General features: G+C 52.5%; 1 protein-coding gene and 1 pseudogene across 3 annotated transcripts in view; both read left to right on the top strand.

Annotated features, from left to right (window-relative positions):
* Spock1 (SPARC (osteonectin), cwcv and kazal like domains proteoglycan 1) overlaps positions 1-23,663 on the top strand; it is a 334,854-nt gene that overhangs the window by 301,517 nt on the left and 9,674 nt on the right. For all 3 annotated transcript variants that reach the window (XM_090325481.1, XM_090325482.1, XM_090325483.1), the window contains one exon: positions 183-297. In XM_090325481.1, the coding sequence (XP_090181607.1) occupies positions 183-297 (115 nt within the window). The remainder of the gene's footprint in view (positions 1-182; positions 298-23,663) is intronic.
* On the top strand, positions 11,423-12,346 carry LOC150041826 (elongation factor 1-gamma pseudogene; annotated as a pseudogene).

The following is a 23,663-nucleotide window of genomic DNA, read 5'->3' on the forward strand; positions in this document are numbered from 1 at the left end:
TCTTGCGTCACAGCTCCACTTCCCGCTCTCTTTGTGGTCCACTGGAGATGAGAGTCTTGCACACTTCTCTGCCTGGGCTTGTCCTCAGTTCTCAGCCTCCTGAACAGCTGGGGTGACAGGTGGGAACCGCTGGCGTCTGGCCTGACTGCACACTTACCACCTGTTCTGTCTCCTCCTCACAGTGCAAGTTGGAATTCCACGCGTGTTCTGTCGGCAAAAGCCTCAGCATCCTCTGTGATGGACCCTGTCCGTGTCTCCCCGAGCCTGGACCTCCCAAGCCCAGGGCGGAGAAGAACAGTGAGTTGGAACTCAGGACATGGCCTGACGGGGGTGGAGGGGCCCGGGACAGGCTGGCATGGTCAGGGGGTGGAGGGGCCCGGGACAGGCTGGCATGGTCAGGGGGTGGAGGGGCCCGGGGCAGGCTGGCATGGCGAGGGGTGGAGGGGCCCGGGACAGGCTGGCATGGCGGGGGGTAGAGGGGCCCGGGGCAGGCTGGCATGGCGGGGGGTGGAGGGGCCCGGGGCAGGCTGGCATGGCGGGGGGTGGAGGGGCCCGGGACAGGCTGGCATGGCGGGGGGTGGAGGGGCCTGGGGCAGGCTGGCATGGCGAGGGGTGGAGGGGCCCGGGACAGGCTGGCATGGCGGGGGGTGGAGGGGCCCGGGGCAGGCTGGCATGGCGGGGGGTGGAGGGGCCCGGGGCAGGCTGGCATGGCGGGGGGTGGAGGGGCCCGGGGCAGGCTGGCATGGCGGGGGGTGGAGGGGCCCGGGACAGGCTGGCATGGCGGGGGGTGGAGGGGCCTGGGGCAGGCTGGCACAGTCAAGCGCCATTCCAACACTGATCAGAGTCGCGTGGTGGTCCACGCTGGGGAAATGGGCTCACACGGCACGCAAGTGCTCTGATTTGTTTAGGGATTCCTAAAGTGAACTTGTTTCATCTCATTAAAGAGAAACATGAAGTAAAGCCAAGAGGCTTTGAAAAGAACTCTGTTGGTCTGAGATGTACGCTGGGTTGTTTTAGAGGTGGAATTCGCTGGGGTGTAGGAGGGGCAGGTTCTTTCCGCATCTGAGACCAGGGCCTGCCCTCGGGTGTATCTTGGGTTTTCTTGAACTCTAATCTTTCAAATCCTTTGAACTTCTCATGGCCAAATATCAAAACAGAGACTGTGGAGATACCATAACCGTGGAGCCTTCTCCCCCAAAGCATCTCTTCATTAATACATTCTGCTTGGAGGACAGCACAGAGCCAAGCGATAGATCAAAGAGATTACTTCCCCGGGGCAGCCCTTCTTCCTCCAGGCTGAGAGGACAGGAGAGGCGGGCTCTGCTTGTGAGCCCTCCTTTGTGAGACCCCAGACAGAAGTCTGGATTTCCCTTTGTGGCACTGGGCATTCTCAGCTGTATGTCCGTGTGTGTGTGTGTGTGTGTGTGTATGCATGAACACTTGTGTTTGTGAGCAACTATTTGTGATGGAGAGGGAAGAAAGAAGGCAAGAGGGACTGTCTGCTTCTGCAGGCCCTGTTGTCTTTCTTCAGGCAGATGGGTGTGGACCTCACGTCTGAGCACTGCTGTAGTAATTGCAGGAAGACTGGAGTTGAACCCAGGACGTGGGAAACAATATGATGCTGAGGAATCTGTAACAATCGGATCGTGTTTGCATGTGGCGGATTTATTCATAGAATCATAGGAGAAAAGTGAATTAATATACATTGGCCTCCATGTAGCCTTGTCAGAAAATCAAAAGCCCTGTGGCATTAAGTAACTACTCAGTTCAGAAATTTCCAGAAGTGCCTGAAAATCTCGTGAGAGTCTGCCTGGGAAGTGTCAGTAGCTTCTATTATTCTAGTCATTCATTCATTCATTCATTCTATTGCTTGCATTTGCTGTTTGGTTCTGAGACCAGGGAATTGGGCCAAGAAAGTCACCTCAGCCATGTGCCGCAGGTGAGAGGAAAGCAGCTGTCCTCCCTCAGCCCCTCAGCCCTTGTCCTGATACCCTCACTGGCCACGGGGGGACGTCCCCCGCTCTGGAAGAACGCCTTGACTCTGCAGATGAAGAAACCTTGTTCTTAACGGCGGCCTTTGCCCTTGACGGAATAAGACTTTGTCTCCAATGGCGCATTCCAAGGGTGGCCTCGGCTCGCCGTCTATTTATACCGTTATTCGCTGTGGAAACAAGTTCTCAGAAAGCTCACTGCCCTTAAACATCAAGAGGCTTGCAAAAGCGTCGTTCCTGAAATCTGAAAGGTCAGCTAGAACGACGCTGCCTTTTAAAGCTATTTCATGACGTTTGCAGAGGCTTGGGCTGCTAAGTTAGTGGTGAGAGGCAGTTCAGGAAAACAAGAACATTCTTGTTAAATCATATTAGAAAAGAGAGTGAACACCACCACCACTATTCTAACGCAACCCAAATGACATTTCCACATCATTGCTTCCAGCATTACATACTTAGGTTTTGCTCCACGGGCCTTTGGGTCAAGAGTTTGCTTTTGGTTTGTTTGTTTACATTTCAGTTGTTCTGCATGCCCTGGACTGCACAGGGTCCCGTAAATTCGTGCTCGGTCCCTAGGCCATCTGGAAACAGTCTAAGAAATACCACAACCTTGAAAACTCTTCACCTATGGGTCTGTTCCTTGGACCGTCAACACTTCATGAAAGTTCCTTCCATGAGTTTCAAAGATGGGCAGGCCTTCCTGGTTTTGCCAACACCACCTCTTCCAGGCGGTGGCTGGTGGCAGGAGTCTGATGTCAGCAAGAGGCAGAACTGCAACTTGTTACAGTGCTGAGGTGGAACGGTTATCGTGTAAACAAAGGGGCCTCATCTTTCCATCTGTGATTCTGGAGCATCTGGGGACCTCTGGAGGGCCTGTCACTCACACCCCACATGGCCTTCGCCATGTGGCATGGAAATGAAGAGGGATAGAAGAAGAGAGAGGTCACGAGTGCAGTGGAAGACATCTTTCAGCAAACAGCTGAGCTTCAAGGGAGGAGAGGAAAAGGAGGAAGAGTTGAAACCATCTTTCCATGCCTGCCGGCCAGCAGTCCCCTCCAGAAGATGCAGGGGTCGAGTGTGGCGTCCAGGCTCTGCCCGTGGACCGCCCCACTCCAGAAAGCACCTTTCCCTTTCATGTCTGCTGTGTTGCAGGGCACAGGCCTCGGGCTTGCCAGCCTGCAGTTTAAAGGCAGTTCACAGTCACCTCTCTGCTCCCATTCAACGTGTCAGTTATTGCCCTGTGCCGTAATACAGTCAGGAACTACACATATAAAGAAACATTGACTTTTTCAGGGACTCCTCCTTTCCAATCTCCTGACATAAATAAAAGAGTTCAGTTGGCAACTGGATTAAAGACGAATGCCTCCTTGGCTGCTTACCCAGTGATAGCTCTTCAGATCACCCAGACTGCAGCCAAGATCAAAACAAGGGCCTGAGCAAGGGCCCAGAGGGCTCCAGAGACCTGTCCACACCTTCTGTCCTTCTCCAAGTCAGAACAGTATCCCCAGGGCCCCTGCCTGGGGTCCTCACTATCAGAACCGGCCCAAGGAGGGATTGCTGCAGAATGGAGGAGGAGGAAGAGGAGGAGGAGGCCCCGTCTGCTAGCTTCTTACGCCACCACGCCAATCCCTGTGTGCTTAGACCATTGGTAACTGGGGTATCTCTCATTTAGAGCACTCCCTCCAAACACAGCGTACTTAGAAGCAGAGGTGATAGCTCGGGACCCCGAGAAGACCCGGAATGCTGCAGGAGGCTCTGTGTGTCTTGGAAGTTTCTAGAAGTAGGCAGGGGCTTAGAATGGCCCAGAGTGGACGCATTCAGCCGTGTGCCTGTCCAGCACTCACAGAGGAGGAGACAGCAGACCAGTGAGACCTGGTCTCCATCACTCCATCATGAGGAAAGTGTGGGAGGCCTGGCAGGTCCAGGAGACAGGACAGCAGAGGCAAGGTTTAAATAGGATTTGCAGAGCCGGGGGCCGGGGGGGGGGGCGGGGAAGGTGACCCACACCTGTCATCCTAGCTACTCAGGAGGCAGAAATCTGAGGACCAAAGCCAGCCCGAGCACAAAAGGACCTGAGACTCTTATCTCCACTTAACCTCTAGAAAATGGGAAGTGGGGCTTGGCTCCAGGGTAGGGCAGTAGCCTTGAGCTGAAGAGCTCAGGGACAGCGCCCAGGCTGAGTTCAAGCTTCATAACCCACAAAAAAAAAAGAAAAAGAAAAGAAAAAGAAATAGGATTTGCACGTGTGTGGTATAGAATACTTAATACTACATAATATAAAGACTTTTAAAAATTACCCAACCTTCCAAACTGAACATAATCACATATCATTTTCCCATCTTTGTTATTAGCTTAATGGTACTTAATGATATTCCCATATCATCAATTATTCCTTTACAACTTTATTTTTAATGTCATGATGGTGTTTGATTATATAAGTGACTGCAATTTTTATAATAGGGCTCCTATTATCGACCACTTAACTTCTCTTTAATTTTTCATGATTATAAACACTGCTTTTATGAACATCATTGTGTATTAATTTGTAGGCATCTTAATCATTTTCCTGGGATACGATCCCAGCAGGAGAATTCCTGAGTGAAAGGGTGTACATATTATAAAACCTTTGTGGTAAAGCCACAGGACTTTTTTCAAGAAAATATACCACATGCTTGCTTAGTCAAGAGGTCCCCGCCAGCTTTATGCACTACCACGTTCAAAGAAATTTCCTACTTTGTGGGTTAAGAAAGTGGGTAGCTATATTTAGCTAAGATTTGGTTTCCTGCAATAGAATTGACACTAATTTAGGTGGTGAATATTGACACCACGTCAGTGCAATTGACCAAGTAATAGTGGTTTAAGAAAGAAAAACTTGGCTTTTGGACTGAAGGCTGGGTTTTCTGCCACTTGAGCCACACTCCCACATCCAGCTTTTACGTAGGCTGATTAGAAATAAGATTCTCTTAGAACTTCCTAACTGGCTTTAATCCTCAGATCTCAGCCAGGATCGCAGACTTGAGCACGGATGTTGTACTCTGACTACTCTCTCTGCAGATTTTGAGTGTGTGTGTGTGTGTGAACACACATGTATGCTTGCTCATTGTTTTTTAGATTTTCCGTATCTCCTGTGATCTCATGTTTAGGGCATTGTCTACAATGGCTCATAGGGCAGTTCTTTTCTATAATAAAAATAGAAATCAATTTTGCTGCCTTTTTCCAAGTACCATTTGCCTTTAACAGCTTTTGCTATTGCTGCTGCTGTTGATGATGATGATGGTTATGATTTGGTTTTTGACAAGGGGTCTCCCCAGTTCCAGCTCATTTTGAATAATTCCATCCTCTTGCCTTTACACTAGCAATGTTTTGTTTTTTTTAATGATACACAAAGAGTTTTACGCATTCACTCTTTTAAAGTTTCTGCTTTGCTATCTGTGTAGAAATCTCTCCTGTATGTTGAGGCCAGATAAAAACTTCACCTGTTTTCATTTTGTTCTTTCATGGCTTGAATTTTTCATGTTTGGGGCATGAGACAAGTGCCATTCGAGCAGCCACGGCCGGTTACGCTGTCGCCCGATGCATAAAGCTTCCGTTGGCCTTGCTTGGCCTTCTGCAGAGAGAGAGACTGCCTTTCTCTAGCCGTCCTGCGTCCTGTCGTGGTCTTTGACCCACACTCCACTCAGAGATTGCAACTTAGGGTCGGATTTCCGTCTTCTTCCGTCTGCCTAACGCTTCTCAGGACGCGATACGAGACTCTGCGGGTTCTGTGGTTTCCTTAGTGTTTCATCTTCTTCTTTGGAATGTTTTTCATGACTGTTCTGGCCTGCCCATTCTTCCCATGGATATTCAGGATCATTTCTGAATGATTTTGAATCCATTTTTTTCTAAAAGAAAAAGAGGGAGAGAGAGAGAGGTAGATTGGGTAGAGGAAGTCATTTGTGGAGCAGCCAGTTGGCAGGAAAGCCGCTCACCCCATCCGTCTTCGTTCCACGTCCCCTGGGGCCATGTCTGTGTGCCCCTCACACCTCCGTCCCCTCAACGTCCATGGCGAGGGGCCACGTTCCCAGCGCCTCCCGCGGTGAGCCCTGCTCTCCTCTCTGTGCGGACAGGCTGCTTTCTCTGTGAGTCCTGAAGGTCTTTGGTGTGCCATCCGGGAGTTGTGTTGAAAGCACAGCGTCCTTAGCTACCGGGTTGCTCGCGGTGTCTTCGTGTCAGGTATCAATTTTAAGAAATAACTGTCATGTATTCATGACCGGCACCGCTACACGCTGGGCGTCCTGGGGACCCCTTGATTATCGGTTCTGCGGCGGGAGTTCCGCCATGGAGGAAGGGGCTCTTACCTCCCGGTGAGGGTGGGGGAATGAGCCTTTCAAAACCCAGATTGTGGCAGTCACACACCACGCCAAGAGCAGAGCCAAGGCTTGAACCCAAATCATTCTCCCAAGTCTGAAGTCTTGAGTACTTGACTCAGCTTTCTCTGTAGGGTGTGCATGAGTGTGTGTGTGTGCGCGCGCGTGTGTGTGTGTTAAAACTTCCCAAATGAAGTTTGAACGGTGCGTGGCTAAGGCCCTGGTTTGCTGGTTATCTTTCCCGCTCTGGGCACTGAGGCAGTATCTCAGGTTAGTGCTTTGTTGAGCCACATTTCCAGGACCTGGTATTTTTTGAGGCACAGTCTCAGCATGTGAGTCTGGCTGCTCTTGAACTCATCATCCCTCTGCCTTCGCCTCCCCAGGGCTAGGATGAGGGACCATGCCTGCTCCCCTACACATCCCTGAGACGCAGGCCTGGGTCCAGGCCTCGCCGCCGTCTGCTGCCTTCCCAGCTGACAGCTGCCCAAACCGGCCTCTCTTCCTTGACCCGCTGGCTCCCCCTCGATCTTTGTGCTTGGCGCAAAGAACAGTTTCTCCAACAGCTTATATCTAAGAAAACTACCCTGTCTCCCAAAGTCATTGTTTAATTTTTACTTAGACATCTGGGTGCAGAAAGTTTCCTGCAATTATTAATCATAAATTTATCTGAGAATGGGCTATTCAGGTGATTTTGTTTTACAAGAAGCTGTGGACACAACATTCCCACCAGCACAGGGTGTCTATGGGTTTACCATGTTTACAGCCATTGGTATTGTCAGAATTTTTTTGTTTAATCTTTTGGGGGATTTTAGACTGTTTTTGTGCTGGTTCTGGGGCTTGAACTTGGGCTCTAGGTGCAGTCCCTGAGCGCTTTTGTGCTCAACGTTAGCTCTCTACAGCTCCACTTCTGGCTCTTCTTTGTTTTTTGGGTTTTTTTGTTTGTTGGTTTTTGTTTTCTGTAGTTAATTGGACATAAGAGCCTCACAGACTCCATCCAACCTAGGCTGGATCTGAGCCTCGGGTTCAGCATCTAGGATTACAGGTGTGAGCCACCAGTGCCCGGCTGGGGTTTGGACATGCTCACAGTCGTGTGGCACAGTAGCTTGCCTTCTTTTGCATTTCTCTGGTAACAAATGATGTTGAATGTCTTATGTGGTGATTGGTTGGTCTGTTCAAGAGAGTTTCACATCTTTTTTGAGTTATTTATTTTTCTTTTGTAAAGGTATTTTTTTGTCTTGCATAAAAGTCCTTGATCAAAACTGTATTGTGCCAGTATTTCCTCCCATTGTTTCCAGCTTTTTCTTGTGCTTTGGCTCTCTTTACAGCGTCACCCACAGAGTACATGTTTTTTAATATATATATATATATTTTATTGTGATTAATAGAAGGGTTATATTTTATTCACAAGAAATGGTCCCCATTTCCCTCCCACCCTCCCCCTGCTTATCTTGATTTCCCCCCTTCCCTACCCAATTTCAAATAACCAATTAAAGAGTACATGTTTTTAATTCTAATAAGGTCCAACTCATCTGCTTTTTTTGTGGTATTGTATTAAAAATTCATTACCAAGTGCAAAGTCACATAATTTTCTCTAATAGTACCTTCTAGATGTTTTATAGTTTTATGACTTACATTTAAGGCTCTCATCTATTTTGAGTTGATTTTTGTGTGTGGGGGGGGGGGAGGGTGGGATCAGTCCTGGGGCTTGAACTCAGGGCTTGGGCGCTGTCTCTGAGGTCTTTTGCTCAAGGCTAGCGCTCTACCACTCTGGGTTCAGCTCCACTTTTGGTTTTCTAGTGGTGAAGTGGAGAAACAAGTGTCAGAGGCACTTTTCTGCCCAGGCTGGCTTTGAACTGTGATCCTCCGAACTCAGCCTCCTGAGTGGCTATTGAGTTAATTTTTGTGTAAGGTGGAATCCTTCTGTGTGGGTTCATTCTTTCATCTATGGACATCTAGTTGTCCCAGCGCCATTTATTGAATTAGTCAGCTGTATGGTTATGGTCTCCATGTCAGTCTCTTCCTCTGTTGCACTGGTCTGCTATAGTGATTAACTTAAATCAGTTAATCATTATACCCGTATGGTAAACCTAGAAATCTGGTTGTTCTTCTTTGGCATCCTATCTCTTGAGAACACAATTATATATATATATATATATATATATATATATATATATATATATATATATATATATAAAGGAAATGTTTTGTCCCGATCTTTCTTCCTAAAATGAGCGTGTTGGGAGTGATAGTCACAGAACTGTTCTCCCGCCTGCCGGCCTTGTCCCCATCTCCAGCGTTGTCTCCTCCCTGCCCCACACAGCTGGGGACAGAGGAAGGAGTTTCCCAGATGTGGAGCCGTGCTGGATGAGGAGACATGTGCTGGTGGGGATGGGCTGTGCGGGGCTGCCATGAGCCCAGGGCGGCCATTCGAGCTGGAGGTGGCCAGTGTGGATGATCTTGAAGCTCCGGGCATCATCGTCCAATGGGCACTGGGCAGCTGTTGGGTCCAGCTAGAGCGGAGGGAGAGCAAGCCCCAGCAAGGCCCTGGCTTGCGTGAGAGCTCTGGGGTGACCTGCAGCCAGCCAGCTCCTGGGAGGGTAGTCCTGACCACCCTGGCCCACAGCTGGTCTGCGCCGGGGGACAGTGTGAAGCTGGCCAGTCGGGGGACGGCTGGGTGGTGAACCGGCATCCTGTCTCCCTGCAGATACCCAGCAATGCCTTGGGTGCCGGATGCTCCTGGTCCTTCCTTTTCCTGCAGAGCCTACCCAGTGTGTGGCAGCTGAGGGGTGACCGGCTGGCGCCATGCCTAGGCCCTGAGCCCAGGCTGCCCTCCCTCTGGCTGCGTGTCCAAGCCTGTCAGGCGCACGCTGTTGGCCTGGCCCATGGGGAGGGGCCCGGTTCACAGTTGCTCTGAGTTTGTGGGGCAGGGAGCTGGAAGGGTAAGAGGTTCATCTTCCAATCGGAGTCTGCCATAAAAGCCAGCGACAGAGCTGTGGTGGGGGAGGGGAGAGAGGCTGGAGCCGGAGCCCTCGCCAGCCACTGCTGTGGACCCGCTCTCCCAGGCCTTGTGCAGTCTGCTGTGCCCCCCACTGGAGGCCGGGCCTGATAAAGTCAGCACATGACCTCAGGTGCGGGGCGTGGTCCAGTCTTGGGGCACTGGCCCGGCCTGGACCAGTATGAGGGGAGAAGAGGTCTGCAGCCAGCAGAGGGGCGAGATGTTTTCCTGCCAGTGTGTGCTTCAGGAGTCTGGTGGCCGTGTGATTTGGATGCGTGTGTTGGCTGGGGCGTGGCGAGGCGTGTGTCTCCTCGTGCATTCGCTGTGAGGGCAGCGCTGTGTAAGCTCCCCCCAGCGCCCCTTCACCTGCAGCCATCGTCTGCGCCCTGGTCCCTGGCAAGCAGGCCCACGAACCCTTGCTGCTCTGTCGTCCTCAGTGGAGACCGTTGCCGATTCACACCGCGTGCAGGATGCCAGCATGCAACGCTGTCTCTTCACAGAGCTTATCCTCGAGGGCAACAAAAGGACACATCCATTTCATTTCAGTAGCATGCAGATAAGCAGTACGATATGCGATTAGGAACTGTGGGGAATCAAAGCCATGCGATAGGTGTGATTGCAGCGAGCAACCTCGACTCACACCGGGGAGGCTGGCCAGTGCCACTGTGAAGCTGCCCACGCGCTTTACCCATCATGGGGGGACGTGCCATAGGTATTCCCAGCACCCTCCTTCCCCCCTCCTCCTCCTCCTGCTTCACCACCTCCCTCCTCTTTCACCGCCCTCCACCCCCTCTTTCCCCTCCCCTCCCCCTCCTCTCCCCAGGAACTGGCAGTTTGCCTGTTGGGTGAAGGCACCCGTGTTGTGAAGGTTTCTCAGAAGGAAATGTCACACGTCTTGTGATCCAGCACTTCCCGGCATGGCTTCTCCCCAGCATGGCTTGCGTCCTGTATTGGAGGAAAGTGTGTGAGTGGGGGGCGGGGGGGGTGAATGTGACAAGACAGATACAATGACACAGGGATCATTTGGTGGCCAGGAGTCACAGCTTTGTGAGATGGGGCTTTTGAAAAACTTGTAATCCTGTCTGCACTGTCCCCGAAAGTGAGGAAAAGCCTTCCCTTGCCTTCTGGGGGAGAGCCAGCCTGCAGGTCGTTGCATTGAAGAATGTTCTTTCAGAGCCAAGTAACGTGCCATTGTGCAGAGAATGCCTCTGTCCATGGCAGCTGGCGTGGGTTCCCCGGCTGGGCTGTGGGGCAGCGCTGCAGTGAGCCTGTCTCGCCTCAGTCCCTGGGGTAAACACCCCCCATGGCGTCACTGTGGCTGCACCCAGCAGGGCCTTTCTGCGTTTCCTCCCCGGGGGCTGCTGTGGACTGCTCTCCACGAGCAGAAGCGTGTTCACGATGAAGACGCTCAGATGCGGGCGGCAGTGAGAAGCGGGGTGCCGGCTCCACGGGCCTCTTCTGCTGCAGCTTCCACGTGTTGCTGAGTCAAAGGCTGACGACTCTCCTAAGACGCCAGAGCCCGGAGATTCCATCAATCACAGAAGGATCCTGGCTTGAAATCAATGTGGTATTTAATAAGAATTGAGCACTCAGGGTAACTTTCTTTCCCCCCAGTAAACGGATGCAATTCAGTGCTTATGGAATTTATCTCTGTGGCAGATCAGGAGCCGAACATAATTTTAATTACGCCTGTCACCCTCGGCCGCTCTCGCTCCTTCTGCGCTCACCTCACCTGGGAAGCCAGGCCGGAGCTGCCTGGTTTCGCTGCTCAAAGCCAGCGTCTTCTACCTGTCATCAAGGGACCCGCCTGGCACTTCAATTTCAGAGAGCAGCTGCCTTATTAATATGAAGTGACTTAATAGGAAGTACAAGCTGTTGGGTTGCGTGTTGGACGGAAGCTTCTGGAGCAGCAGAGCACACGAGCGCTGCATGGATCCGGCGTGGTGCAGCCTGCCTGCCTGTGCCCGTGGGCAGGGCGCCGCTCTGGAAGGAGGGCCGGCAGCTGAAGGCCCCAGTGCTGTTCCGAGCTTTTTGCTCAAGGCTGGTGTTGGGCCACTTGTGCCACCACCCCACTCTGGCTCTGTGGTGGTTGGATGGGTGAGAATCTCCCCGGACACCTCACCGCCGTTCTCTGCCGAATCCCAGGCGGTGGGGACCCTGTCCTGAAAACTGCTCAGAACAGCGGGGCCCCACCCCACTTCTGCCAAACCAACCACACCCCTGAATTTCTCTGAAAATCTCTGCTGGCAAGGTTCCGGCATTGGAGGGCAATGCCATTGCCTGCCATGTGAGCAGAGAGAGGCTTCGGGGCAGTGGGTGAGCTTTGCTGGTAGACACAGAGCCCCTGCCAGCCCTGCACCGTTCCAGGCAGGCCACTGGGAATGCAGAGGAGGAATGAAGAGAATCCTGAGGCTGCTGGAGGCTCATCTGAAGACAAGGGCTTTCCTGCTGGGCGAAGGAGGGACACTGGCTGATATCCCAGTTGTCTGCACCCTGTTGTGGCTCTAAGCCTCCAGGCTTTCCCTAATACCAACCGCTGGTTCCTCAGCTGCATTAACCAGCCCCCGTTCTGGGCTGTTTGGGGGGAGGTGAAGCTGAGTGAGAAGATGGCCCAGTTTGACACTAAGAAGGTGGTGGAAGGCTGGCCTAGAAAAGATACCCCACGGAAAGATACGCCTTCAAGGGAAGAGAAGCAGAAGGAAAAGGCTTCTGAATGAAAAGAGGGGGAAAAAAGGCAGCTGCCCCAGCTCCAGAGGAGGAGCTGGATGAGTGTGAGCCGGCGCTGGCTTCCGAGACCGAGGCCCCAGATCCCTTCGCTCATCTGCCCGAGGCTGCCTCGGCGTGGAGTGGATTTAAACTCGTACTCCAGAGAGGACATACAGTCTGTGACACTGCCCTGTTTGGGGGAGCATTTCAACAAGGACGGCTGGTCCCTGTGGAGGGCTGAGTCCCACTTCCCCAGACCATCATCACGGGAATGTTCCAGCACGTGGACCACGCTGGCAGGTGGACTGTGAATCAGACACGTGGCAGAAACTGGGTCCTGGAAGCGAAGACCTTGGCTGGAGAGTACCTTTCCTGGAGGGGCCTTCGATCAGGGCAAGATCTTCATGTGACCATCGCTTGCCATCGGAACATTTGAAGGAGAAAAAGGAATCTAGTGGACTGTTTTTCTTTTTTGTCGGTTGTGGGGCTTGAACTCTGGGCCTGGGCACTGTCCCTGAGCTCTTCAGCTCAGAGATACCGCCCTACCCCTTGACCCTCAGCACCACTTGCTGTTTTCTAGTGATTAATTGGAGATAAGAGTCTCAAGGTCGTTAGTGCCTGGGCTGGCTTTGAACCTCCGTCCTCGGATCTCATCCTCCTGAGTAGCTAGGATGACAGGGTGGCAGAGCCTCGCGTGGGCTGAAAGGATGTTGGCTGTGTCTGGGTACCGTGTCCTCGCCGAAGGGAGGGCGCTGCCTCGTGGAGCCTTTGCTGCAGGCGGGACACTTGACGGCCTTCCCCTGACGAGCCTTCTGAAGTGCCATGGCTCAGCTCAGTTCTTTGGGCGCACACTTCCTGTGTTGTGCAAGTCCAGCACGGGAAAGCCTTTAACTCCGTCCCTTCCGATTGTCCAGCAGTGGCGCCCCAGCTGCTTTCCAGCGTGCGCTGTGGTGGAACACTGCCCTCCAGCCCAAACCCAGTTCCTCCATTCTGGGTGGCAGATAGCTGGGGGCAAAGCCTCTGGAGCTCCGAGCTGGCAGGACATCCTGGCCTCCAGACTGTCCTCACCGGGCACCATGGCTCGTGTTAATGCCTGCAGAAAGACAACGGAGAGAAAAGCCAAGCCCGAGTCCACAGGCAGAGCTGCAGCAGGAGTGGAGGCATGGGCAGAGGGGAGGAGAGGGGAGAGGACGGGGAGGGGAAGGGATGGGGAGGCTCCAGGCAGCAGGAAGCCCCGTGCAAGTTCAAGGGGAGAGGGAGTCATGGATTTGACCTTGGTCCATGCAGCCTGTGTCATGCCGTATCTGCTGTGTGGGTTTGCCACGGTGGCCTTGACCTTGTAGAGCGGAGTCTCCACCCGGCAAATTCCCCCTCCTCCCCTTGCATTTTGAGACAGGACCTCACTGTGTAGGCCCGTAGCCTGGCCTGGCCGGGCCCACACGGAGTAGGCACCTAGGTGATCCTCGGCCGGGTGCTGGGACTGCAGGCCTGGCCAGCCCCGTCTCCAGCAGGAAGCGTGAGTACCTGGAGAGATGTCAGACAGAATCACGTCATCAGCCGCGTGGCCACATCCCAGCTCGCTGTGTCCCGTTCTCCGGGACTTACTCCCTCATTGGGTAGAGTCAGAGCCAAGCCGCCTCGTGAACCAGCAGGTCTGCCTAGCGTGTGTACTTTTTTAATTGACGGAGTTATCCGACATATATTGGATCATTCTCAATCAGGGAAACTTGCACAGGGATGAAGGATAGTAAAGATCACTGGCCGCCGTTTGCCCTGGACCCGAGGCCGCCTGTGTGCACGCTTCCTGAGCGGCCGTCATCCCCAGTCCACGTGCTCCCGTGACGTGTAGCCATGCTGGGGTCACACTGGGTTCTCCCCGCCACTGCCACATTCCCGAGGTTTTTACTGCTGCGAACAACTGGATTTCAGTCATATTCCGCAATATTATACACAGGAACAAGTCTGTTTGGCGGACCCGTCTTTCTCTGCAGGCTCTCCCCCGCTAAAAGCAGCGCTGATAGGAAAATTCCTCCTTGGCTCCAGGTGTAGGAGTGCAGCGCTGGCAGAATCTGTGCCCAGGAATGGAACTGCCCACGTGTGACATGCTTGTTTCTGTCTTCTTTATTAGAAATGTCACATTGTGCCCACAGCCACGGCTCCAGCCACATTCTCATTGATGCAGAAGTCCTCGGTGCTTTCCATTCGTACAGAAACTTGTTTTCTTGCTGCTGGGTGTTCTGTGTCTTTCCACTGTTGACGTCTGGTGTTTGTGGAATGGGTATCTTGTTGGGGGGGCATTTATGAGCTTTCCTTGCACTTTTTCTTTTGGCTTTCTCAGTCATTAGTTCTTCCACCTCTTTGAACTTTGTGTTTGGGGTTTTTTTTTTTACACACAGGGATGGCTGAGCTTTATTTCGTACGTGTCCTTGAATAGTCTCTTGCATTTCAGAGGTCTTAGTTTTGTCGCTGTGATTTTTGTCCTGTGGTCACACTGGGATTTGAACTCAGACCCTTGGCCTTCTTAGGCCTGTGTGCTTGTGGGTGCCCCTGGCCTAGGCTTGTTGCTTTATAATCTCTTTGAGGTGATGTTCAGTATCTAGAAATTATTGAGATTATGCCGTCCAACTTAGATTTTTTAAATCCTCCTGAAAGAAGTTCCTTCTCCAGCTTGTATTGTTACCATTTTCCTCCATAGTGTTTTTCTTATACCCACGCCTGTGATCAGCCCGGGTTGACGGCTGACTTACCGGGCTCTTCCACGCTGAGGAAGACTGCTTCCTCTTTGCTGTCTGTCTCAAGTTTGATAACTAGGAATTCTGAGAGCCTTGGGCCTCACTCCTGTCATCCCAGCTGCTTGGGAGGCAGAGGTGCGAGGGTCAAGGTTCAGGGCAAAGTTTAAAAAAAGAATAAAGCAAACGGATTGGAGATAGGTGCTCAGAATGGTAAAGCACCAAGCTAGGACAAGGCCCCAAATTCAACCCCTAGTGCTGAAGATGAGAAATATTGAAATTCTGGTATTGCCACCTTCTTGTTCCAGGGGCTGCCTCAGTCTGTGTGCAGGGCAGGGCTTCATATCCTTTCCGTTCGCCATTTCTTCTTTTCTGACTTAAGCAAAAGATAATGTATTTTTATTGCTTAAAGATAATTACGTGATTATTTCAAAAATGCCTGAATATTTAACAATTGAGCAATGTACTCTTAAGAAAATGGAATATAGGGTGGGAAGATTAAAAAGGATGGAAGATAAAGGCAGTTGATCATTTCTTTACTCTTTTTAGATGACTTGTTCATTGCAACTAAGTGGGTTTTTTTCCATTCTCTTATAAACTTTGTCTCAAACATGCAGCCAACTTTATTCATTCTTTTTAATATTCTCTGCTCTTTATTTCCTTCTTTCGGATTTTTTTCCGTATACGTGTATATGTGTATTTTATTCCATCAATTGTGAAGTTAGCCACTGTATTCCCATTTTAACAGGGATTTATGCACATATATATATATGGATGTCTATTATTCCCTATGCTATCTTCCTCTCCCAGTCCATAAAGGATAGAACTTAGGATAATTATACAGGCTCTAATTTTACATTTCTGGAGCTTTCCGGATGTTATTTAGATGGATTCAGAGTGTATGTGTGTGTGTGTGTTTAAACTACATAGTTGCCTTTCTTTGTTGCATGTCAGGAGCTTTGTTGTCTGAAGTATTTCCCTTAGAAATCTCTGTAATGAATCTGTTGGTAGCAAAGTCTCTGACTTTGTATCTCTGTTTTCCTGTCATTCTAAGCATAACCCAGGCAAGAGGCAGTAAGCTTTTGAGATGCAGGAAAGATGGAGACATAGTGATGATCTAAACAGCATTGTTTATGATGGGCAAAGACCAAAGAAATAAACAGGAAACCCTGCCTGCATTCCCAGGAGGTAGGAAAGAAGGGGTTAATTATGCCGCTGCGCTCACATGGCATCCAGTCCTGATATATTAGGTATTTAAAGGCAACACAGTACTGTGCTCATGAAAAATTATGCTATAAAGAGGAAGAAACCAAACTCTGCGCAGTCTCCTAGCACTCCACAGACGCCTTGTCTTCATGGACTCGGCCACAAAAGCAACAGTCTCACGCGGGGAAAGGATAGGTGTTTCCGTGCGCAGTTCACGCTTTACTTTATAAACTTCTCGAGTGAGCAAGTACATTACTGAAATGACTTAAAGTCAAAATAACTGTCAAGAGCAGCGGATCATTTTACACTCCTATCCAACCCTAGCAGTCTGCCTGCCAATTTTACAAATGTGATGGAGTATTTCATTACTATGCCCATTTACATTTTGTTAATTATTATTGAAGTCAAACACTTTTTTATACCTCTTTACTGGCCATTTATATTTCTTCCTGCTTTAGAGGTTTGCTCAGACCCATTGTCGATTTTTCAATTACAATCTTAATGGCTGTTCTATTGATTTGAAATAGCTTTTTATATATTAAGGATATTGACCCTGCCCCCTTTTCAAGTTGTTTTGTCTTTTTTTGTCCTTCATGAGAATTCGAATTTAGTATTTTTTTCACTTAAAAGATGATTTAGGTCCACATTTTGAAAAGCTTATAGTCAGCATCATAATCATAAGGAGTATACATATACTTGAAATTACATTTAAATAAGCATATATTTGGTCGTACTTGAATGTATTTATATGTACTTTAAAATTCGAATAGAAATCTTGATGGCAAGTAGAGGAACAGCAGATAGAAAGAGCAGCATCTCTAGAACGAGTTTCAGAAGTGCCGAGTTCTCCCGTGGAGGCTGAGGCTCTGAGGCCCCTCCACGGCTCGTCTTCCTTCTGGACGTGATCTCGTTGCTGTGGCAGCGAGCCTGAGACCAAGAGGAGCGTTTACCCCAGCCGTGGTCCCTGAGCTCTGACTTTCTGGCCCGAGGTGAGGGAAGGACATGTGGTTGGGGGGGGGGGGCATGTGACCCAGAGCTGGCAACCCTGCTTTACAACCGTGGGCCCAGCTGGAGGAGGGGAGGAGGCCCCAAAGCCCTCCGCCCCAGGCATGCTGGATAAAAATAAACCATGCCTGGCTCAGCTCCCTGTCTCCCGGCCCCTCCCCACCCTGGCCCACCCCTCACTCTTCTCTGATGCAGTTTGGCCTTCTGGTGTTTTGGGTTGTTCTATTCTCTTAGAGTACAGAAAAGGCTTTTGGTCCCAGCGGTCTTTGCTTGACCTTTTACCCTTAAAGTGACAGCCAGGCATGGTGACACAGGCCTGCAATCCCAGCTTCTCAGGTGGTGGAGGCAGGAGTTTGGATAGTTCAAGGTCAGTGTGGGCAAAGTCAACACCACCCCATTCCAGAAGCAGCCTTCAGAAGGGCTGTTTGTGTGGCCCACGGCCAGAGGATTAACCTAGGGGGCTCGGGCGCAGGCTCCGTTCCCAGCGACACGACCTTCAGAACTGGCTAGCCCTGTTGGCGTTGCGTTGGTCTAATCTCTCCAAGCCTTTGTCATGTGGTTCCGCTGAGGGGATGAGCTTGACCTTCTCACGGTTCTAGGTCTGCTTATATTAAAGGCACCGTGTGAGCTGCATCTTACGAGGTGTCTCTTCAACTCGCCCCGTGGAGGAAAGCACTGCTGAGAAAAGGCCTCCCTTACCTTACCGAGCCATGTGTGCTGTGTCCAGTGGTGGGAGTGGGTGGGTGGCCCAGTGGTCTAACCCCGTGACCCTCTCTGGCCTTCAGAGCAGCCCCCTCGGCCTGCCTTCCATGTGCCATTTCAATAAGAGGGTGCTTCAGGGCCTGCAGTGTGTGTCCGAGGAGTGGGGTGCCATCTCGTCCCCTCTGCAAACCCCTCCAGACAGGTGTGTTGGGGTGGCATCGTGACCTGGGTGGTGAGGCAAGCGGTCCCCTCCTGTCCCCCTCCACCCGCCAGGATGGAGGATGGGATTGGGACGTGGCCAGCGTGGGCTTTCTCGGGGTCCAGTGAGCCTGCCATCCTCCCGGGCTGTGAATGTCATCCACTGCCACTTTAGCCACCTCTTGGTGAAAGTAGAAAAACGAGGCTTTCAGAACCCATGTCTCCCAGAGAGACTCGCGAATGAGCTGCAGCCCGAGTTCCCAGGGGACCCCCGTGCTGGCCTTGCAGCCCTGTGGTCAGCACTGCCAGATGCGTGGGTCGTCCACAGGCATCCGGGGGCCTCCACTTCTTACCCAGGATTAAAGGCAAAGCAAGCTAGATCAGAGAGGTCTTCCCGGCCTCTGGGGCTGGGCGTCGGGGATGGCCTGCCCTGGAGACAGGAAATGGGATTACTGCTGTGTACACACTCGGGCATCATGGGCTGCCCCAGGGCCCCACTCGGGGATGGGATGGTGGAGGTAACAGTCCCCCCACCACAGAAGCCCACGTCTCTAACCCGACCTGTGTGGGGTACATACAGTCTACAGGAGAAGTGCTTTCAGTTACATTTCCAGTGTCGTTTCTTTTTTCTTTTCTTTTTGTTTTTGCCAGTCCTGGGCTTGAGCTCAGGGCCTGAGCACTGTCCTTGGACTTTCTCAAGGCTAGAGCTCTACCACTTGAGCCTCAGCACCACTTCGGGCTTTTTTCTATGTATGTGGTACCGAGGAATCGAACCTGGGTCTTCGTGCATGCTAGGCAAGCACTCTACCACTAGGCCAAACTCCCGGCCCTCCAGTGTCATTTCTTGCTGGTGAGGTGGGGAGGCCCACAGGGCCTGCGTGTGCTGTGTCTCTTGCCATGCTCTGAGCTCCCTGTCCAGGCAGGAGGAGGATGTGAGCTAGGCCATTGTGTGGGGTGTGAGGAGTCAGCATGGAACTGAGTCTGGCGTGGCAGCGTCGTCCTTCCAGGAATCCCCCTCGAGACCCCGAGGAGGTGCTCTCCTCGCAGGGGCCTGGCACCTAAGGTGACACGTGCTTGTGGCCCAGCTTCCTGTGGCCTCAGCACTGTGCTTTATGAACTGTATCCCGTGGCCCCCGACCTCACGCGCCGTGGCTCTGCATCTCCCATGCACCGGTGTTCAGGTTTCCTTGGAAGGCACTTTTGTCTTCCCCGGTGCTCTCGAGTGTGGCTCTGCGTAATTTGTTAAATACATCATTTTACATATGCATAAGCCAGTTAGCTCCAAATCACTGGCTCCTGTCCGTGCCATGGGCTGAATACTTCAAGAAAACGAAGCTTCATTTTCTGTAAGCAGTGCTTCATGGTTTCCAAATAAGCTTGCGGTGATGCCGGTGAGCTAAATTACGCAGTGGTGCCTATCCAGACCGGACTGGAAGCCAGGTGTGTGGAGAAGTCCCAGCACGAGGGGCTGAGAGTGTGGCCTAGTGGTAGAGTGCTTGCCTAGCATGCACAAAGACCCGGGTCCGATTTCTTGGTACCACATACATAGAAAGGGGCTATAGTGGTGCTGAGGCTCAAGTGGTAGAGCTGTAGCTGTGAGAAAGTCCAAGGACAATGCTCAGGCCCTGAGTTCAAGACCAGGACTGGCAAAAATAAAAGTCCCAGCACTGAGCACAAAAGCAGGAGCCCCCACAGGGTGAGGTGGTGGTAGCAGTGAGGCCTCGAACTCGTTTCAGCAACAGGAAGCCGCCAGGCATCCAGGAAGGCCGGGGAGGAGGTGTGAGGCCGAGAGGATCAGAGCGTCTTTTTCATAAATGGCTCATTGGCGTATGGAACCCAGCAAGCCGTGGAGAGCCGGAGAGCTGCCGCTCTCAGGTCCCCTGCGGCCCAGGCCTGGTGCCCGCGCTGCATTCCCAAGTCTGTCGATGCATTTGTTCCGTAAAACTCACCGGCCACTTGCGTTGTCTCAGGTCTTGAGCATGGTGACAAGGGGACCGAGTGAGCGGAGCTCCCAGGCCTGCATGGCATCCAGGAGATGGGAGATGGTGGTCATTGTGTGAAAGTTATCAGGTCTTCCTGTCTCTCCCTCCCCTCCCCTCCTCGCTCCTCCTCTACTGGTCTCCTTACCTTTGTTCTATACAATGCAGTCAACCTCATGCTGCTTGCGTTGATACCTCCTCCTCCTGTCATCTCACTTCCACTTTGATAGAACCTAGCGTTCTATCTCGTTACTCGGCTTCACTTTTGCTAGGATACGTGATTCCGAAGTCATTTTCTCAGGTGGCTACCGTGAACCCTCATACGGTCTCATGGGAACAGGAGTCCCTAAGTTACTCTGTGTGCATTGATTCGTTCGTTCATTCTTGGGTGACAGGTTTGGTGGGGAGGACAGCCTCGGTGCCGTCCTGTCGCAGTCGCTGGTGCCCGCTGCCCCACCGCACTGACGACCACCGTGCAGAAATCCAAACAGCCCCCTTCCTCGCCTCCCAACAGCCCCCTCCTCGCCTCCCGCCACTTCCTCCAGGATCGCACACGGACAGCGATTTGGAAAATCTAGTAATGGCACTGATCACCCTCGTGTCACTTCTCCACTCACACGTGTCTTCTGTGTGGGCCCCACTGTTTGACGAATGCTGTGATGACGACTTCTTCTTGGCATGGGATGTTCTCGTGTGTTGGTAAATTGGGTTTGTGAGGATTTGAGGATTCTTTCATCTGTGTTCCGTGGTGGCTGTGTCGATGCCAACCTTTTCCCTGGGCGAGCCTCGGGGTGGTGTCATAATATCCCCTTTCCTCTTGTGTAGGGAGTAGTTTGTATCTGCATAGCGCTAGCCTAAGTACAAATTCACCTCGATAATCAGTCACTTCATTCAAAATGGCTTCCTCCTCGTTTCTCTACGGCCTGGAGTGCAGCTTCCTTTCAGGTCCTCTCAGCACAGCTCAGCTCTGCACCTCCTGGAGGCCTCCTGGAGGGCTACAGGGACCTGTGGCCCCTTGCCGACTCCCCCCCCCCCCGCCCCTGGTTCTCCAGGTCCTCTGGTGGCCTCGTTCACACCTGCCCGTGCAAATCCTAAGTGAGAACAGCCATGTCTTCTGCTTAATCCATACTAGCTTTGAGCCTAAGAAATCGAGGAGGCATAAAACCCCTGGGAAACCTGCTGCTGGGGTTCCTCTTTCCCTCCCTGCGTTTCTCTGTGCCAGCCCTGCCAGACAGGCCAGGAATTACAACTAAAGCCAGAGCTGGCATTGCCAGCCAATGTTTTGCATTTCCAATATATACATACACATATTTTACCCTGGGGTGTTGGAAAGGCTGTGGAGTGTGTGTGCGAGCGTGTGGTGTCATGGGGTTTGAACTCGGCCTGATCTCTGTCCCTGAGCTCTTCAGCTCAGGGGCCACCACCTACCCCTGAGCCAGGCCCCACTTCCCGTTTTCTAGAGGTTCATTGGAGATGAGAGTCTCAGGTCCTTTTGTGAACCTTGATCCTCAGCTCTCAGCCTCCTGAGTAGCTAGGATGACAGGCGTGAGCCACCGTGCCGGGCTGTGGGTTTTTTCAGGTTTAAAAGCTTATTTTACCAGCTGACCTTGGTGCCTGGACCGCTGAGGAGAGTTGGGAGGATTGTTCTCCCATGCAGCTGCTGGGTTCTCTGCACGTGCTCTTCCAGACGAAGGTTATCACAATTAGGGAACATCACCGCCTCTCCAAGTCCAGGTCACCAGCAAAGTCGTAATGGCTTTCAAGGAGAACTTAATCCATCTGAGTTCACAGGTTGTACCATTAATTAGTTTAACTCGTCTTCTTTCCAGCCTAATGTCAGTATTTTAAGTTCTTCTGAAGACTGCTTTTTAAGAAAGGATTTATTAGCAACCCCTGAATAATGGGACTCTTAATTCCTTTCTTCCTGTCTGCTTTCTCTAGGAATGAGAGGATATACATAGATAGGCAAATTATGTATATACACATGTAGGGCCACAGTAGGCTGGGAACCAGTGACTCACACCTGTCACCCTAGCTGCTCAGAGGCTGAGATCTGAGGATGGCGGTTCAAAGCCAGCCCAGGCAGAAAAGACTGAGGCGCTTATCTCTCACTACCCATCCAAACCCCAAAAATGGACCTGTGACTCAAGTGGTAGAGTACCAGCCTTGAACAGAAAAGGCCAAGGGAGAGTGGGAGGCCCTGATTAGCACCCAAACAAAACCAAGGAAACAGTTTTATCCAGACTGTGTTGGAGGGGAGCTGAAAAGTACGAGAGTGGACCTGGGTGGTTTGATTTGAGCAGATGTGTCCTGGCTCAAGTCTGCAGGAGGGTGTCTGTTGAGGAGGGGCTCGCCGTGTGCTGGCCCGAGATGAGGGCACCCCTGCCCCCAGCCCCCTCTGCTCTGCCCGCTCCCTACAAGCCGTGGTGTGAGGGTGGCGGCAGTCAAGCAGGCGGTGGGAGAGCAGGCGGCTGGGCCGGGCTGGGCCGGGCAGGAAGGTGCTCTGGCCTTGCTCAGATCCTGCACCTCATGTCATCCCGGCAGCAGCCGGGTGGACCTTTCCCAGGAGCTGCTAATTGCAGACATGGTGTGCGCATTGATCCGAGCCGCTCTGATTAAGCAATTACTCACGGGAGCATGGAGGCGGGCGAGGTGGATTCGTGAGGGAGGGCCAGCTCTGGTCTCCCCACCGTCGGAACTGGAGTCTGGCCCAGCTCTTTAATTACCTTCTGAGGTACTCGAGTTTCAATTAAATTCTGATTGTTTTCATGTTAGCTTCAGCAGAGCCCCGAGCTAAGCATCTGTGAGTGGGTGGGAGAGGGTCCCCCTCTGTGACTGCGGGGGGCGGAGGAGGGAAGGCGTCCTTTCCTTGAGCCTGGAGCTGACCCAGTGCATGCACTGGCATGCAGGACACGCGTGGGTCCGCAGGCAGAGGTCCCCAGTCATGCCGTGCTCCTGTCGTGGTGGGCATTCCAGTGTGGTGCCAGAGCAGGGACGCAGCGGTCACACGGGCCCAGCGTCAGTTCAGGGGACCCCGGGTCTCGTCCCTCCCCGGTGTTTTAAGTCTGGTCCTCTAGGAGAATGTGTCGGAGTGTCAGCACCCCAGGTCATCCATCTGAGGTGGCATGGAACCCGGGCCAGCCTTGGGGTGCTGTCTGAAGGAGTGGGCCGCCCAGCTTCCTGTTTCTCTTCTCTGACCCCTGGGCACTGGCGCTGGCCTCGTGGGAGGGAGGGGCGGGCCAGTCATGCCGGTGCAGCAGAAGCTGCAGGGTCTGCCAGCATGGATGGCACGGCCTGGCCCTTCTTCCTTGCCAAGGCCAGGCCGCAGGACGCCTCGGCGCTTCTCTGTGGGGACCACGGTTTGTCCATCTCCCTGCCCTGCCTCTGTCTTTCGTGCTGTACATCAGGCTTCCAGTCCAGTCAAAGCTGCATGCCTCGCGAGGAGGGCAGGAGGGCTGCAGGTCCAGAAGAGGCGTCATGGCATTTGTGCCCTTCCCTTCTGCGCCTCCTGGGGAGAGGCTGCCTCTGCACACCACGGGGGAGGGGGTGACACGTGGCAGGCCATCTGCCATCCTCCACGAATGCCCCTGCGCTCCTGCCAGAGCTCCAAGGCGGGGGAGGCAGAGGAGGCAGGAGCCTGTCGTGCTGCCTGCACGGTTGGCTCACTGTGAGCTCGGTGGCGCCTTCCTGGCAGGGTTGGGCTGGTCATGGAAGACAGAGCCCTGGGAGCACATCACAGGGAAGACTCACCCCTTCCATGCCTGGAAGTCACTGAGGAACTAACTTTCAGCCAGATCCTGGTGGGGGGG

The sequence above is a fragment of the Megascapheus bottae genome, chromosome 38 (assembly GCF_031878675.1).
Source record: "Megascapheus bottae isolate mThoBot1 chromosome 38, mThoBot2.hap1, whole genome shotgun sequence".
Lineage (NCBI taxonomy): Eukaryota > Metazoa > Chordata > Mammalia > Rodentia > Geomyidae > Megascapheus > Megascapheus bottae.